General features: G+C 38.0%; 1 protein-coding gene across 1 annotated transcript; it reads left to right on the top strand.

Moving 5' to 3' along the window:
* The first annotated feature begins 156 nt into the window (after window positions 1-156).
* On the top strand, window positions 157-18424 carry LOC115917926 (ileal sodium/bile acid cotransporter-like). The gene is made up of 5 exons (XM_030981214.1): window positions 157-716; window positions 10875-10977; window positions 12876-13183; window positions 14425-14635; window positions 17517-18424. The coding sequence occupies exons 2-5, from the start codon at window positions 10909-10911 to the stop codon at window positions 17955-17957; spliced, it is 1029 nt and encodes a 342-aa protein (XP_030837074.1). The 5' UTR covers window positions 157-716; window positions 10875-10908; the 3' UTR covers window positions 17958-18424.
* Window positions 18425-19333: the final 909 nt, after the last annotated feature.

The following is a 19333-nucleotide window of genomic DNA, read 5'->3' as shown; positions in this document are numbered from 1 at the left end:
CTCCGCTTTATAGTTCAACCTAGAACTATATGACTAGGCATTCAAAAGCAACTGTTTATTCTCAAGATTTATACTAAGCCACTTAACAGGGGCCGAAAAAACCAACACCAAACAAAAAGTTCCACCTAGCCCTGCGTGGCTGGGCATTCCAAAATCGCCGGTAGGCCTACTGTTTGTTCTCCAGTGTTATACACAACCACTGAATGGCTCAACGTGAAATGCTAAGGCCTGCTGAATGGACAATAAGGTTTTGGACTCCGAGGTCAAAAATTAAAAGGAACCCACAAAAGGAGAACTTAAAAGAGGATTTATGTTGCATTCTAAAGGGAAAAAGCAAGGACCCAAAATACGGGGTTTTATAAGCTGAATCTCAGTGCACTGATGCCAAACGAGAGCACAGTACAGTACAGCGCGCTAAAACTAAAAGGAGTCGAATTTATAGAGAAATTTTGTCATTGACTTATCAATTTTGAATGTATCCCAAACTTGTCGTACTGCTTGGCTCTTTAAAATTATAACATCTCGAATGATTTAATTAAGTTAGTATACAAACAAATTCGCTGACTTGACTTAATTGGATCTCATTTGCGTGAGTGAATCTGGCCAACATTTCGACAAGTGGGTCTTAGATCGGCCTACCTTGGAACCCAATTGCTTACGATGATACATGCAGCTAGGGAGCACATTGACGCAAAACTACTGAAGACATTTGCTTGGTAAGTTAAAAACAATTAATCTCATCAGATTGTTATGATTCAAAAGAATGAAGAAAACTTGCATAGATGAAAGGCGATTTTGACTTGTACCGTATATGAAATATTGGCACACATGGAGCTTACTCTTCAACGCACGCTTCTCATTAATTATGCAAGAATATTCAGGGTTGAAGGAAGCATATCTTTTAGGGGAAAGTAGAAGAGGAAGAAGAAGAAGAAGAAGAAAAAGGAGGAGGAGGTGATTGAGAAGGAGAAAGAGAAGGAGAATAAGAGAGGGACAAGAAGAAGAATTAGAAGTAGAGGAGGGGAAGAAGAAGAAGAAGGAGGAGGAGAATGTGAATGATAAAGAGAAGGAGATTAAGAGGAGAGGAGAGGGACAAGAAGAAGAATTAGAAGTAGAGGAGGGGAAGAAGAAGAAGGAGGAGGAGAATGTGAATGATAAAGAGAAGGAGGTTAAGAGGAGAGGAGAGGGACAAGAAGAAGAATTAGAAGTAGAGGAGGGGAAGAAGAAGAAGGAGGAGGAGAATGTGAATGATAAAGAGAAGGAGGTTAAGAGGAGAGGAGAGGGACAAGAAGAAGAATTAGAAGTAGAGGAGGGGAAGAAGAAGACAAAATAATTTTAAGTAGAGGAAGATGAGAAGGAGGAGGAAGAAGAAGAATAATAAGAAGAAGATAAAAAGAAGAACACTATAATGTTATGGACTAAATACACTACACACACACACACATCGTATTAAATCTTCTCATAAGTGAACATCAGTTTCAAATGACTATCATAATTATGTTCAATCATTGAACGGTCGACTCCGCCCAGCAGGCCCCAGCTATATAACAGTAACAATGGATTGAATTGACTAATAAAACAAAATATTAAAACGTAATCTAATAATCTCTATAAAACCAAATCTTGGAAATATTGTTGAAATCAATAGAGTAAATGGGATAACATCTAGTGACTATACGAGTATTATTGTTGTTATGATCATCAACATGACCATCATCGAAGTTATGACTCATCAAATTAAAAAAAAAATCAAACCATGGACATCATCGTTATCTCCTTTATTTCTCTCTCTTCAGCCCTGTATATTATTAATATAATACAACATCGTATAATGATCATGATGATAAGCACGTCGAGTATTATCAAATATTGTTATCGGTATATTGCATTGAGAATCGACAACACTGCCACACACTTCTTTATGGCTCATTACGTGAATAAAATACTGTGTCAATAATAGGCCTCATTAATCCTTGAATAAACGACATTAGATTACTAACTGTTATATGGGATTTGTACTGATTGAATAGCTGAAACTTATAACACAATGGACTATGGTAATAAACATCAATTCTATATACTACTGTATTCAATTTTAAAATGAACTTTGTCTGCTCATGCAAAGATTGGGATTTCTTCTTGTTCTTGTTTTTGTCTTCTTCTTGTTCTTCTTCTTGTTCTTCTTCTTGTTCTTCTTCTTGTTCTTCTTCTTGTTCTTCTTCTTGTTCTTCTTCTTGTTCTTCTTGTTGTTCTTCTTCTCGTTCTTGTTCTTGTTCTTCTTCTTCTTCTACTTCTTTTTCTTCTTCTTCTTCTTTTTGTTCTTTTTGTTCTTCTTGTTCTTCTTGTTCTTCTTCTTGTTCTTCTTCTTTTTGTTCTTCTTGGTGTTCTTGTTGTTCTTCTTCTTCTTGTTCTTCTTCTTGTTCTTCTTGTTGTTCTTTTTGTTCTTTTTCTTTTTGTTCTTCTTGTTCTTCTTGTTCTTCTTGTTCTTCTTCTTGTTCTTCTTCTTGTTCTTCTTCTTGTTGTTCTTGATATTCTTCTTCTTGTTCTTCTTGTTGTTCTTCTTGTTGTTCTTGTTATTCTTGTTGTTCTTCTTCTTGTTGTTCTTGTTGTTCTTCTTTTTGTTCTTCTTGTTCTTCTTCTTGTTCTTCTTCTTGTTCTTCTTCTTGTTCTTCTTCTTGTTCTTCTTCTTGTTATTCTTCTTGTTGTTTTTCTTGTTGTTCAGGCCCCAGCTATATAACAGTTCCAATGGATTAAATTGACTAATAAAACAAAATATTAAAGGCACACTGCCATACTTGTAGCTACTTGCTCCCTCTATATAGAAAACTTCCCCAATCGGTGCCTGTTGGTCCCCCATGATCCTCTTTTTCTTATGTTAAATGAGAGCTGAGTTAATGAGATAGCCACCTGTCACAGTGACCTCGATGGCTCTCTGTGTGGTCTAATCCCTTCTGGCCCAGTAGTGGTGACGGTCTTTAAAACGTAATCTAATAATCTCTATAAAACCAAATCTTGGAAATATTGTTGAAATCAATAGAGTAAATGGGATAACATCCAGTGACTATACGACTATAATTATTGTTATGATCATCAACATGACCATCATCGAAGTTATCATCATCAAAGACAAAAAAAATCAAATCATGAACATCGTCGGTATCTTCTTTATTTCTCTCTCAGCCCTGTTTATTATCAATAGAATATAACACCGTATAATGATCGTGATGATAAGCACGTCGGGTATATGCAAATATTGTTATCGGTATATTGCGTTGAGAATCAACAACACTGCAACATCCTGCTTCATGGCTCATTACGTGAATAAAATACTGTGTCAATAATAGGCCTCATTAATCCTTGAATAAACGACATTAGATTAATAACTGTTATATGGGGTTTGTACTGATTGAATAGCTGAAATGTGCTGGTATCACGGGACTACCCTGCGGACTTTTAACCGGACATATTTATATCGGACTCCGGTGACAGGTCAAGAGTCCTCTGACCATTAGGGCAGTGTGGTATGGGCGGCCAAAAGGGCCAGAACTAATAAAATAAAATAAACAAACAATGATAGAAATAAACAAAGATTCAGAAATAGACATGGAGATAATGCAAAAATAAAGACAACCTCACAATCTAAGACCACTACACAAATAAATCAACTTTCGAAATAAATATAACACAGGAATAAAGACAACTTCAGAATTAAAGATAACTGCAAAAATAAGGACAACCTCCGAATCATAAAGAAAACTTCGGACATGAAGATGTCTGCAGAAATAAAGACAAACACAGAATTAAAGATAAATGCAGAAATAAAGACAAAACCACAGAATTAAAGATAACTTTAGAAATAAGGACAACAACAGAATTATAAAGAAAGCTTCAGAGATAAAGATATCTGCGGAAATAAAGATAACCACAGAACTAAAGATAACTGCAGAAATAAGGACGACCACAGAATTATAAAGAAAGCTTCAGAGATAAAGATATCTGCAGAAATAAAGATAACCACAGAACTAAAGATAACTGCAGAAATAAGGACGACCACGTACAGAAGTGAAGAGAGCTTCGGAGATCTAAAAGACAACCACGGTACGTGAAGAAAGCTTCGGAGACAAAGACAACCATAGAACGGAAGTTTAGAAAGGTAGATAACGACTGAAATTAAGTCTACTATAGAAACGATATGTCCGCTCCTAAAATTATACTACCAACTACAAATACATGATCAAAAACGCAAACAAACTGACAATAATTAAGAGGACGAGTGAGGGTGTCCTAACGCAAAAATTAACCGAGAACGATATTACCTACTCTACTTCGTTGTGATGGGCAGGATTGTTTGAGGGTGATGAGGAGAGGAAGGGCATAGTCATGTAGATTGGATAGTTAGGGGCTAGTGGTGGGAGGGGGGGGGGTGGGAAGGGGGTGTTAACGGGATATTAAGGAGTGTATACTAACTTCATTTTAAGGGGATTTATTAATTATGGACAGTGAACAAGATTGTCTGAGAGTGAGAAGAGGGAGGGCATAGTCATAATAGTAAGGGTCTAGTGGTGGGGTTTGGGGGGGGGGTTGGGAAGGGGGTGTTAACGGGATATTAAGGAGTGTATATTAACTTCATTTTAAGGGGATTTATTAATTATGAACAGTGGACAAGATTGTCTGAGGGTGAGAAGAGGGAGGACATAGTCATATGTAGATTGGATGGTTAGGGGCTAGTGGTGGGGGGGGGGGGGGCAGAGAATGGGCATTAATTGAAAATAAAGGAGTTTATATTACCTACTTCGTTTTAAGGGGTTTTATTGATTATGAATAGTGGGCAGGATTGTTTGAGGGCGATGAGAAGAGGGACGGAATATTCATGAAGACTGGAATATAAGGAGGCGGGGGGGGGGGGGGGGGGGCCTCCCGATCCCGATCTTGTTGGCGAGAAAATTGCAACTGATACCCCCCTTCTTTTCTTTTCTTCTTCCTCTTTTTTCCTTCCCTTTATCTGCTCTTTTCCTTTTTTTCTTTTCCTTTCCTTCTCTCTCTTATTTTTTTTATGGGGGGGGGGGGGGCGGGGAGGCAACAGCCTGCGATGCAAGACCCTTTCGCCCCCGGTCTCCTTCCCCCTTTTATTTCTTCTTTCTTTCCCTTTCTCCTCTTTTCCCTTCCCCTTCTCTTCCTTCTCTCTCTCTCTCTTTTTTTGAGGGGGGGGGGCAAGGCCTGCTCGACCCCCCCTTGGATCCGCGCCTGAGAGACAGAGAGGGGGGTGGAGCTTTTATGGGATCAGCACAGAGTGCCACAGACCCATGCGAGGAACCATCTCTGTTGAATTCACCATAATACCTTCATTGTTACTACTATTATTGTTTGCTATGTAATGTTTATTGAAAAGTAATAAATATGTTGACTTTTATATCAAACTATTTATTATATTTCGTCTTTTTAATTAGCATCAATAAAGAAGTTTGTAGAAAAGTTGAACCGGTGTGTGAGTGAATGTTGATTAGGTATGTCTTGTTGCTGTCTTAATTGGATAATAACTGATTATGAAGGTGACACATTTATTTTGAACTAAAGAAGGGCATGTTATGTGAAAGAATGTGACTTTCCTTAAATTTAAATTTGTGTGGATAACAACCAATATAGATGGCATATATGCCGGTGAATACATTTTTTAGATGTTATAGACAATAATAGATAATTTCAATTTGTTTCGGCAGAATATAAAATTAAAAAAACACATTAAAAAGCATGTGCACCCCTACATTTTTTCAGCAAGACTTAACGAATACATAAACATGTGTCTGATTAAGTAAAATGGCAATTAATTTTTATTTGTAATTTAACGACAGTTATATGCAAGACTAGTTAACATTTAAAAACTGAATTCCATACAAAAAAAGAAATGAATATTATTTTTTATTTCAATAAATCAATGACTGATATGCAAGACTAGCTAAACACCTATATTTGTCATTTTTTAAATATCTAAGTTAATTATTTCGTTGTGTTTCTTTTTATTTACTGATTTAATTCTTATAAATGCCTGATCTGCAAGACTACGCAAAATAAGTTTCAATTTTGATTATTTCAATTTATAAAACGACATTTATATTCCTTAAACATTTTAAACGACTGATGTGAAAGACTAGTCGACGCACCCTTTCGAGAAAAGACCCCCCTCTTTTCTCGAAAGGGTGTGTTAAGACGGTACTCCGTTCTCAACGCACCCTTTCGAGAAAAGCGGGGGGGGGGGCTTTTATCGCTTGGGTGCGTTGAACTCACCACACCGCGCCGCACCGCACCGCACCCTTTCGGTGTAAGCCGATCTCCCCTACCTTTCTTCTTTCTCTTTTTTTCTTCTTTCCCTTTATATTCTCTTTTCCTTTTTTTCCCCTTTCCTTCCTTCTCTCTTATTTTTTTTGATTGGGGGGGGGGGAGGCAACAGCCTAGGAGGCATGGCCTTTACGCCCCCCTGATCTCCTTCTTTCTCCCCTTTTCTTTTCTTCTTCCTCTTTTTTCTTTCCCTTTTTTTTCCTCTTTCCGTTTCCCTTCTTTTTCTTCTCTCTCTTTTTGTTTGGGGGGGGGGGGGGGTGGGAGCAAGGCCCGCTTGGTCCACCTGGATCCGCGCTTGCTCTTGCGGCCAGGGGGGGGGGGGCCTGGAAAAAATGTCTATTTTTACATTTGTTAACGTTAATTTTACCCTTTTTTGGAGATGCCCCCCCCCCCTGGCGCTCAAGGGGGGGGGGGGTGGGGGTGCAACTTTTTAAATTTTCGAGGGCCAATTTTTTTTTTGTTGCTCACTATCTTGTAAAGAATCATTATCCACCCAATTTTCAAAAATTCCCAAAATTTTGTATTACCTTTAAAACGAAACAGGTAATATACACTCATTTAAATCCCCTGTTCGTCCCGTTCCTGCCCCCCCCCCCCCCACCGCCTCCACCACTAGCCCCTTATAATCCAAGCTTCATGAATATTCCTGCCCACTGTTCATAATTAATAAAGACCCTTAAAACGAAGTAGGTAGTATACACTCATTTATTTTTCGATTAAGGCCCATTCCCTGCCCCCCCCCCCCCCCCCCCACCACCACTAGCCCCTAACCATCAAATCAACATTATGACTATGCCCTCCCTCTTCTCACTCTCAGACAATCTTGTCCACTGTCCATAATTAATAAATCCCCTTAAAATGAAGTAGGTATACACTCCTTAATATCCCGTTAACACCCCCTTCCCAACCCCCCCCCCCCTCCCACCACTAGCCCCTAACTATCCAATCTACATGACTATGCCCTTCCTCTCCTCATCACCCTCAAACATTCCTGCCCATCACAACGAAGTAGGTAATATCGTTCTCGGTTAATTTTTGCGTTAGGACACCCTCACTCGTCCTCTTATTGTCAGTTTGTTTGCGTTTTTGATCATGTATTTGTAGTTGGTAGTATAATTTTAGGAGCGGACATATCGTTTCTATAGTAGACTTAATTTCAGTCGTTATCTACCTAGTTTCTAAACTTCCGTTCTGTGGTTGTCTTTGTCTCCGAAGCTTTCTTCACGTACCGTGGTTGTCTTTTAGATCTCCGAAGCTTTCTTCAATTCTGTGGTCGTCCTTATTTCTGCAGTTATCTTTAATTCTGTAGTTATCTTTATTTCTGCAGATATCTTTATCTCCGAAGCTTTCTTTATAATTCTGTCGTTGTCTTTATTTCTACAGTTATCTTTAATTCTGTGGTTTTGTCTTTATTTCTGCATTTATCTTTAATTCTGTGTTTGTCTTTATTTCTGCAGACATCTTCATGTCCGAAGTTTTCTTTATGATTCGGAGGTTGTCCTTATTTTTGCAGTTATTTTTAATTCTGAAGTTGTCTTTATTCCTGTGTTATATTTATTTCGAAAGTTGATTTATTTTTGTAGTGATCTTAAATTGTGAGGTTGTCTTTAATTTTGCATTATCTCCATGTCTATTTCTGAATCTTTGTTTATTTCTATCATTGTTTGTTTATTTTATTTTATTAGTTCTGGCCCTTTTGGCCGCCTATAGTATGGTGGGGGTGGGGCTAGAGGTAATAGATATATTGAAAGCTCCTTGATTGCCTTATATACAAAACTTATAATACAATGGACTATGGTAATAAACATCAATTCTATATACTACTGTATTCAATTTTAAAATGAACTTTGTCTGCTCATGCAAAGATTGGGATTTCTTCTTGTTCTTGTTTTTGTCTTCTTCTTGTTCTTCTTCTTGTTCTTCTTCTTGTTCTTCTTCTTCTCTTCTTGTTCTTCTTCTTGTTCTTCTTCTTGTTCTTCTCCTCTTGTTCTTCTTCTTGTTCTTCTCCTCTTGTACTTCTACTTGTACTTCTTGGTGTTCTTCTTCTTGTACTTCTTCTTGTACTTTTTCTTGTTCTTCTTCTTGTTCTTCTTCTTGTTCTTCTTCTTCTCTTCTTGTTCTTCTTCTTGTTCTTCTTCTTATTCTTCTCCTCTTGTTCTTCTCCTCTTGTTCTTCTTCTTGTTCTTCTTCTTGTTCTTCTCCTCTTGTTCTTCTTCTTGTTCTTCTCCTCTTGTTCTTCTTCTTGTTCTTCTTCTTGTTCTTCTTCTTGTTCTTCTTGTACTTTTTCTTGTTCTTCTTCTTGTTCTTCTTCTTGTTCTTCTTCTTCTCTTCTTGTTCTTCTTCTTGTTCTTCTTCTTGTTCTTCTCCTCTTGTTCTTCTTCTTGTTCTTCTCCTCTTGTTCTTCTTCTTGTTCTTCTTCTTGTTCTTCTTCTTGTTCTTCTTCTTGTTCTTCTCCTCTTGTTCTTCTTCTTGTTCTTCTCCTCTTGTTCTTCTTCTTGTTCTTCTTCTTGTTCTTCTTCTTGTTCTTCTCCTCTTGTTCTTCTTCTTGTTCTTCTCCTCTTGTTCTTCTTCTTGTTCTTCTTCTTGTTCTTCTTCTTGTTCTTCTTGTACTTTTTCTTGTTCTTCTTCTTGTTCTTCTTCTTGTTCTTCTTCTTCTCTTCTTGTTCTTCTTCTTGTTCTTCTTCTTGTTCTTCTCCTCTTGTTCTTCTTCTTGTTCTTCTCCTCTTGTTCTTCTTCTTGTTCTTCTTCTTGTTCTTCTTCTTGTTCTTCTTCTTGTTCTTCTTCTTGTTCTTCTTCTTGTTCTTCTTCTTCTCTTCTTGTTCTTCTTCTTGTTCTTCTTCTTGTTCTTCTCCTCTTGTTCTTCTTCTTGTTCTTCTCCTCTTGTTCTTCTTCTTGTTCTTCTTCTTGTTCTTCTTCTTGTTCTTCTTCTTGTTCTTCTCCTCTTGTTCTTCTTCTTGTTCTTCTCCTCTTGTTCTTCTTCTTGTTCTTCTTCTTGTTCTTCTTCTTGTTCTTCTTGTACTTTTTCTTGTTCTTCTTCTTGTTCTTCTTCTTGTTCTTCTTCTTCTCTTCTTGTTCTTCTTCTTGTTCTTCTTCTTGTTCTTCTCCTCTTGTTCTTCTTCTTGTTCTTCTCCTCTTGTTCTTCTTCTTGTTCTTCTTCTTGTTCTTCTTGTTCTTCTTCTTGTTCTTCTTGTTGTTCTTGTTGTTCTTCTTCTTTTTGTTCTTCTTGTTCTTCTTCTTGTTCTTCTTCTTGTTCTTCTTCTTGTTCTTCTTCTTGTTCTTCTTCTTGTTGTTTTTCTTGTTGTTCAGGCCCCAGCTATATAACAGTTCCAATGGATTAAATTGACTAATAAAACAAAATATTAAAACGTAATCTAATAATCTCTATAAAACCAAATCTTGGAAATATTGTTGAAATCAATAGAGTAAATGGGATAACATCCAGTGACTATACGACTATAATTATTGTTATGATCATCAACATGACCATCATCGAAGTTATCATCATCAAAGACAAAAAAAATCAAATCATGAACATCGTCGGTATCTTCTTTATTTCTCTCTCAGCCCTGTTTATTATCAATAGAATATAACACCGTATAATGATCGTGATGATAAGCACGTCGGGTATATGCAAATATTGTTATCGGTATATTGCGTTTAGAATCAACAACACTGCAACATCCTGCTTTATGGCTCATTACGTGAATAAAATACTGTGTCAATAATAGGCCTTATTAATCCTTGAATAAACGACATTAGATTACTAACTGTTATATGGGGTTTGTACTGATTGAATAGCTGAAATGTGCTGGTATCACGGGACTACCCTGCGGACTTTTAACCGGACATTTTTATATCGGACTCCGGTGACAGGTCAAGAGTCCTCTGACCATTAGGGCAGTGTGGGGGGGGGGGGGCGGCTAGAGGTAATAGATATATTGAAAGCTCCTTGATTGCCTTATATACAAAACAAACTTATAGCACAATGGACTATGGTAATAAACATCACTTCTATAATTATGCTAATGTTACAGTATCAAATTTAAAAATAAACTTTGTCTGCTCATGCAAAGATTGGGATTTCTTGTTGTTCATCTTTTCTTGTTCTTCTTGTTATTGTTCTTCTTCTTGTTCTTGTTCTTCCTCCTCCTTTTCCGTTAGGGATCAACAAAACTTACCTGCCTGTTGGAGGGGTGGGGTGTATGTTAATAAAATATTTTTGTTCAATTATTTATTTATTGGAACCAAAACGTGTGGTTGGATTAAAATAAATATAAAAATACAAACAGGAAGAAAACAATGGCAGAAACAATGTACACAAGTAAAAGAAACTTTGGAATATGATAGATAAATATATGAATAACAACGTGCTACAATCTAATTATTACACATTATCAAATGAATTAATGAAATCTCTTTGAGTACAACATTTTATACTGATTGTATTTAACATATAGGGTATAGGTTCGTTTGTCTATAATTACAATCGATATTATTGTCATCATAATTCGTTCAAATAACATTGTTCTGCTTTTCCACAGATTGTGACGTTGAATTGGTTTCTTTCTGATCATTATGGAGGTCATTCACTCAAACTTGACCAACAGTGTTTCTCTGGAGGAAGCCCAAGAAACTGGTCATCAGGTAAGTCTTTCAGGGCGGATACAGGATTTTGTCAACAAAAAGGGCGGATGAGAGGGTGAGGGGTCAAGAAGAATCGGAAGCATGTTTTAAGGTGGATTGAACTATGTTAAGATGCTACGATGTTATTTTAATTGATTGTTTATGATTGTTTGATTTGGTCAAATGCATATATTTACCAATAAATTCATTTTACAAAAAAAAAAATAATAAAAAAAAAATAACGACTATTAGTTGTCAAATCGACTTCTACCAAGTCAGTATTAAAAGTAATAGTAATGATTTTCAGACCATTGTACCGAATTGTGTTGCACAAAATTAAAAATGTTTAAGGTGGATTGATTATTACAATATTTTATTCGGTCCTAATTGTACAGCGCAATTATAACGCATTGTGATATAACGTCTTTATAATTTCATGAGGTTACATTTTGATAAGGACTTTGGATATTATATAACCCCGGGTATAGCTCCGGCGAAAATAGCGCTAAGTGAGTCTAGAGTGACAAATATAGATATATGTCTGCTAGGGATTCGTACTCCGTACATTTACAGTCCCGAGACGTATCCACTATACACAATCCCTCTGCAGTTTTGCCAAAATCATGCTTTCTGAAAATCCCTGAACGGCTTCTAAATGAGCATATTTTTTGCCTGACTGTAAAATTGGGAATTTTTCATTTTCCATAAACGCATAAAAAAGTAGAATTTACAAAAAAAGTGAGAAAAATGCTTGAATTTTATTAGGGGAGGGGGGCAACTGCCCCAATGCCCCCATCAGTACGCCAATGCGAGGGGCGAGGGAGCATAGAGAACGAAAGGGCCAAAGTGACCGCAGTGACTACCCCCTCACAGGTTTTTAAACCGTTGTTGTATCACGAAATTACACTCCTTAGCAAAGCTATAGTATAAAACCAAGCAATAGACCATTTTTAACTCTTCACTTTTACTTTGCCGGTAATTAGTGTGCAGTCCGAAGGGTTGTGACTTGTAAATATTAGTTTAGTGGGTAATGTTAATAAGCAGAGAGCTTGGACATGGATGGGATTTCTATTTCCCACTCTAGGCCTTCGTCATAATTATAGTGATATCGCTATGAGTTGAAATGGTAAATATCAGCCTGGCAAATATATATATATATATATATATATATATATATATATATATATATACATATATATAAATGTTGTAGGGACTCCTTACTGAAAAGAGCAAGCGGAATATCCATTTTTGTAGCACTGATATATTACTTGCAAACATGCAATGTAAACTAACTACGTGATACCAACGGACTACAGATTTTCTACAACATTTACTTGTACATTTTGAAGGATATTATGCGAGGGAGGCTAGCGACCAAGCGAGGAGATTTGTGTATTTCTGTTAGTCTAAACACCTACACTCTTGAACCCTCCAGAGCCTAAATGTGTGTTATATTCTTAAGTCGGTATTTGCTATACATTTTTTTTGCACTCTTTCAAATTTTCCAGAGGGGACGACCCCCCCCCCCCCCTAAGAAAATTGAGGGGGCGTGTCCCCTCCCCCCGGATCGCCGCACCTGGGTATGGGATTTAATTTCCCTATATAACCGTCCTTTCGGCCTAAGTGACTGTTTCACTCTTGCAACTTTGTTACTATTCATGAAGAAGTATCATGTAGTATATTTTGTTGTATGAATTTCGATAAGCAAATATCACGGCCCGAATTCACCAAATACTAGATTTATGTGCGTCATATGACGCGTTTCACACCAAGTCTGAACCTTGGTCTGAAACGCATCGAAACGCGTCATATGACGCACATAAACCTAGGTTTGTCGACAAACCTCCTTTGTGAATTCGGGCCCACATCTTTGACGCAAAGCACAATTGTCCCTCATTTCCTCCCTCTCCCAAATATAGGCCTTGGTATCGTCCCTTGCGTCAGCCCGATTCTACATCAGCAGCGCAAGCATTTTCGTTGCGCTCTTCGGCATGGGTTGCGTCATCTCGATCAAAGACTTCTCAGATAGGGATACGCATCTTTCCAAGAGCGTCGTCATCGGACTCACCTTCCAGTCCCTATTCCAGCCCGTCATCGGCTACGGGCTCGCACTCCTCCTCGACATGTCTGCCAGCGAGGCTGTGGCTATGATCATGTTGGCATGCTCCCCGGTATCGCCTTTGTGTGCCGTCCTCGTCTACTACGGCGACGGCGTCGTCATTGTCGGGTTCGTAAAAAAAAAAAAAAATCTTTCCCAATCTTTTCCTTGATCCCAATATTTATGATATTCGGAGTTTTATAAAAAGATTTTATAAAAAGAAAAAAAATCCATGGCTACAATATCCTTTCAGCGATAATATTATAATTGTATACTCAGATTTGGTTTTAACTGGGTGTGCCGCTCAAGCCTCGAAACCCCTTACCATTTTTGGCGGTCACAAATTGCGGTTGTTTTTCGAATTTGCAATTTTTTTTGAAATTTTGAAAAAACGGACCCATTTTTAATATCATTCTTGTTAAAAGTGGGACCCATGTTTAGAGATTTTTGTGAAAGAGTGACCCATTAGAGCGGCACCCCCCCCCCCTGTATGTCGTTATATATGAGAACCCGGTCATTTACACACTAATCCCAAGCTTTTATTAAAACTTCAATCAAAACATTCAATTATCATCAGGATATGGGTTCTTGCCCATTATTTCCATTACGGGCTAAATATCAATACAGCGTCATTGTCATAAACTTGGCGATCGTTTCGATCGATGCCTTGATCGCTTCGAATATTATATTATAGCCTACTAATTGTCTTTTGGCATGCATATAATAGTGTTTCATATGTTATGTAACGGTACTAAGCACAGGTGCAATAACAATAATGTCTATTACAAAGCAATGTTTTGAATGAAATTGTATATGCATCATCTCACGCTAAACTTTTCATATCTTCCTTTCTCCCTCTCACTCTTTCTCTCTCTCTCTCTCTCTCTGTCCCTTCGTCTCTCTCTCTCTCTCTCTCTCTCTCTTTCTCTCTTGTCTCTCCTCTTTGATATCCAGTATGATATACGGTTAGTTTATGTCTGCTATTAAACAAAAATGCATTTATCATAATTTGTAATCATTGATATAGAATTCACTTTACATCTTGGCTGTGATTTGCTATATTCATAGGTCATTGATTGTTGGCATGTACATTTTCTAGAATATATTCAAGTTAGTTTTGTCTGCTGGGAGAGAGGGGAGTACAAATACTACAAATATTTCCTCTGGCTCTCAACAGAGAGATGAAATTATATTACACTGTTATTTTATTTATGTTATGTGTAGTTATTTGTTTATGATATGTTAATCTATTGTTATATTTTATACAAATGTGAGTCGTAAAATTATCTTTATGCCTTTTTTTTTTTTTATTTGTGCATGACAATAAAGAAATTCAACTAATTTTCCCTTTGTGTCCGCTTCGCGTACAGGATGTGTATGGCCATGTTCTCTACCGCCCTCTCCGTCGGACTCATCCCGTTGTGGTTCTCCTCCTATGCCAGTAACTGGACACATGAGTATTTCGTCGTCGCCATACCCTTCAACATTGTCATGACCGAGTTTTTGATAATCATTCCTACTGTCCTGGGTGTGCTGTACCAGAAGACCTACGGGAAACTCAAAGGAAGGCTAGTGGCCAAGGTAGGCTTGTACATATGGCTCCGTTTAGTCTCATTTCACAACGCCCCCTATCGTCAGAGCATGATCAGATTCAGCAGCCTAACATGTTAGCCTATGGACGTTTTTTTTTAAAATCGTTAAAAATTCATTTTTTGTTTAAACGAAAAGCACATCCACCCAGACGTACGTTATCACTAGCTCTTTCATCGGAGCCCTCATGTCTCATTGACTTTTGAAAGTTCACCCACCGTAATTTTTCAAAATAGGTTACAAGCTCGTCATTGCCTATAATACACATGTGAAACAAGTCTAACTTTGGACTCAGTTTACCAAGCGATTTGAAGTTTATAGGTCGAGCACACGAAACATAAAAAGCATGAATTATCATAGATCACTTCTACCTATTTCATTATGTCCATTTCATCCAACCCCCCACCGTAATTTTTTTCCATTTAGTAAAAGCAAACATTTTGCCGAGTTTAGCAAAAACATGAATATTCATGAACGGTCAGACAATACAGCCTTTTAGTACGTAACGTATATTGAATGGGAATGGGCGATGATCCGTTCAGGAGGTAGAGGTCAGTGGTTTGTGCTGGCAATGTTCACGAGAGCGAAAATGAGACAATCGGAGCAATATGACGTGAACCTAGTCCATTTGCATGCATGGACTGTTTCCGGGTCGCGCGCCCCCAATCATGATCAGCTGAGAAAATAGCACACCCCCAATGCTAAAACGGGCACAGTCCTTCATTACCTTTTATTCTCACACTCGGGTGTATTTTGGGGGATCGCGCGATCTGTTTTGGATGCGTGTAAATAAGGAAGGACAGACATGATTGAAGAATAACACATATATAAAAACGGACAGAACCTGAACTTGCTTTTAGTCACACTTAAAGCTGATGAAGAAAGGGACAGGGGGTATACAACCGTTTTTTTAAAAAGGGCATCTCATTGCAATAGGAACAGTGGGCGAAAGCAGCGAATTGCTGGAATCACCAATATTCTATTGAAATTCAATACGCCATTCTTCATCTAACGTTCGCCGAACTAACGAAGAAAATATGTTGAACGTGTTCCAAATTTTCAAGAACCTTTGGTAATTAAGGACCTTCAGAAATAATGGTGTGATCTATTCGTCACCCGTTACTGAACTTGCCTCATGATCTTTTTTCTTCACCTAAATTCGGTAAGTAATCGCAAACAGTCATGTCGCTAAGTATTCTTCAAAAAGTAGCCAGTTTGGGTTTTATATTGTTTCAACAAGAACATTTTCTCTTATTTTATCGGCGTCCCAAAACGGTCAGAAATCGGCAATTTTTTTCTTTTTTAAAGAGAAGAACATTAGTGTAAATGTCCATCTAATACTGTAACTTTAATAGTTCCACTAATCTGAAGGTAGAATGAACCTAATGTATGCACATTAATCATTTTATAGACTTACATAGGCCTACCTATCACTTATCTACTTATGAAAGCTTCCGCGCGTATAGTGCGGGATGGGCGAAAAAGATTTCAGACGTGGATTAAGAATAATAGTCAAATGAAACGTCAATGCTTCCACGCTTCGCGCGGGAGGGGGGAAACTGAATTCAGACAAGGACACGATACAACGAATCGTCTTTCTTCTCTAATAATTTAAAGAAACGGTAAAGCTTCCGCGCTTCGCGCGGGATGGGCGAAAAATGAATACAGACAAGGATTAAGAGTAATAATTTATTGAAACGTCAAAGCTTCCGCGCGGTAGGGGGGGGGGAGTGAATTCATGAAGGACACGATACAACAAATCGTCTTCTTTCTCTAATAATGTAATAAAATGTGTAAGCTTCCACGCTCGCGCAGGAATTGACAAAAATGAATTTCAGACAAGGATTAAGAGTCGAGAATGCTACATCGAATCGTCTTCTTTCTTTAATAATCTTATGAAACATCAGCGCAGAGGAAGGGGAACTTGATTCAAATAATAAGGATCAAGAGTCGAGAATGGTACATCGAATCTTCTTCTTTCTTTAATAATCTTATGAAACGTCAGCGCAGAGGAAGGGGAACTTGATTCAAACAAGGATTAAGAGTCGAGAATGGTCCAACAAATCGTCTTCTTTCTCTAATAATGTAATAAAATGTGAAAGCTTCCGCGCTCGCGCAGGAATAGACAAAAATGAATTCAGACAAGGATTAAGAGTCGAGAATGGTACATCGAATCTTCTTCTTTCTTTATTAATCTTATGAAACGTCAGAGCTTCCGCGCTACGCGTGGAGAAGGGGAACTTGATTCAAACAAGGATTAAGAGTCGAGAACGGTCCAACGAATCGTCTTCTTTCTCTAATAATTTAGTGAAACGCCAAAGCTTCCGCGCTTTGCGGGGGAGGGGGGGGGGGGACTCCCGCTCCCTGCACCCTATCCCCTAGGGAGCTCGCTTCGCACGTTTCGCGTGCTCACTACCGCCCCCCCCCCCTAAAATGAAATTTTGGCTACGCGCTTGGGATGGGGTGCAACTTGCCACACGCTTCTACCTCTTGGTTGCTTTGATCCATTGCCGAAAATATTTTGGCACCTATCATCCCCCCAACCACGGATACAAATCGACAACCTTGTTCCTGCATATACCCATTTATATTACACATTGCATTTCCTCTTCCCAATATCTAGCCGAAAAGGTATTTCACAGAGCACCTTTTTTTCTTACAGTTCAAAGTGATTTATGCCTTTGATCCGTCTCTGAAATTGTATACTAGTCTTTCTCTATCTCTTTTTTTTCTCTCTCTCTGTCTCGATACGTCTCTCTCTCTGTCTCGATCCGTCTCTCTCTATCTATCTATCAATCTCTGGATTCCAATGTCTCACCGTTTTTTTTTCTCTCTCTCTCTCTCTTGCACCTCCCCATCTTCTTTCTCTCAGATCTGCAGCAATGCCTTCTGGATCGCCGCCGTCATCACCCCTGTCCTAAATGGCATCACCAACCCCGAATATTACATGGTCGACTGGCGCATCTGGGTCGGAACCATATCGTTACCACCGATCGGCTTTGTATGCGGGATCGTCTTTGCTCTCTTCGCCAGTCTCCCGTTCAATGTCTGCTGCGCGGTCTCGCTCGCCGTCGGTATGCCGAATGTCTACATCGCCAGCCAGCTCTCAGAGACGTACCTCGCCGGGAACGAAGAGACCTTGAAAGACGTGCATGGAATATTGACTATATTTAGCCTCGTGATGCCTCTGGAAGGCTTCATTTGGGCGATCACGTATCGTAATATCGAGGAGATGTTCCTAAAAATCTCGCACAAGTGCCGCAGCTGTTCTGACGACAATTCCGACGACGATTCAGATGATGCCTGGCCGTGATAACAGAATATTGTTAATGGACGCAAAGAAACCTGGGGCCCGTTTCTCGAAACCGTGACAAGTCTAACTTCTTGACTATTAATATCAGCGTTAGGCTACTTGTCCGCTATACGTGTTTCAGGAAGCTCTCTTTGCCAAAATCAAATACAACTACATCCTGACTAAGAAGTTATGAGCTTTCGACCCCTTCATATTTTTGTCCTGATCACTTTTTAGTCTACGCGGTAACTTTGGGCAGGTCTAAAACAAACTCGGCTACGCCTAGTGTGTTTAGACCATGACCAAAGTTACATTACAAACGATTCCTATCGACCCACATATACCTGCGCATCAATTGTATACTAACAATGGTTATTGTATAATATTATTAGGCATGATTTGCTATCTATGTAATACTTATGTAGACATGTATAACCTCGTATTTGTTATATGAAAACAGAAATAAAATCAATCAAACAAACAAAACATTTTTTCCCCCATGATGGATATTCAAATTAATTGCAAACAAAAGGAGAAAAATACATGTACCATGATATAACAATACAGCCAATACTGAACCATGGTTAGAAACATACAACTGCTAGTACAACATGGTACCATGTTCAAAGTACCCCTTACTGGGGTGACATTGCATAAGAAAGTGCATATTTACAATCATAATAATATCACTTTGATCAAACCAAGTTTCTGAGGATGAAATCATTGCATATTCTAAATTCAGAAGGTAAACATCGTGCTCAAGAAAATTTAACCACTTTTAGACAATACCCACAATTCTGTAACTCAATTACTCAAATATTACAAAAAGGAAAACATTGAATCAAAACCTCTACAGAGGATAAAACATGAACATTTACACGATTGTCATAATGATTACATACTATGATAAATATTGTCTTCATATAGAAATACCCCAAAAGTGCACTTATAATCAGTAAGTATAACCTGATTTTAATTTGCACATTAATCGCAATGACCAAAATACTTAATAGCATTAAATATAGTAAAAATTATACAATTACAACAACAAAAAATAATCAGAATACATCGGAAAGTAAATTTGATTGAGAGCCAAGCAAGCATTACATCTATGCACATGTAATAATAATAATAATCATGGCGCTCATATCTGTCAGACTAGACACTCCTGGCACTGCACAACATATACATGTTATAATCATTCATGATTAAATGATTATTAGACCTATGGGTGTAGACCATATGTAAATAGCCCAATTGTAAAGTAGACAAACTGGAAGTAGCAATACACTCTAAAAAAGAGCCACCAGTACAAAATGATATCTTACCATTAAGAATATAACCTAAGATTGTGCAAAAAAGATTCTCATGATATTGGAATAATAACAATGATATTA

Source organism: Strongylocentrotus purpuratus, unplaced genomic scaffold (genome assembly GCF_000002235.5).
Source record: "Strongylocentrotus purpuratus isolate Spur 01 unplaced genomic scaffold, Spur_5.0 spur5_contig_821, whole genome shotgun sequence".
Lineage (NCBI taxonomy): Eukaryota > Metazoa > Echinodermata > Echinoidea > Camarodonta > Strongylocentrotidae > Strongylocentrotus > Strongylocentrotus purpuratus.
The sequence above is the reverse complement of the archived record's forward strand: the minus strand, read 5'-3'. Positions and strand labels throughout refer to the sequence as shown.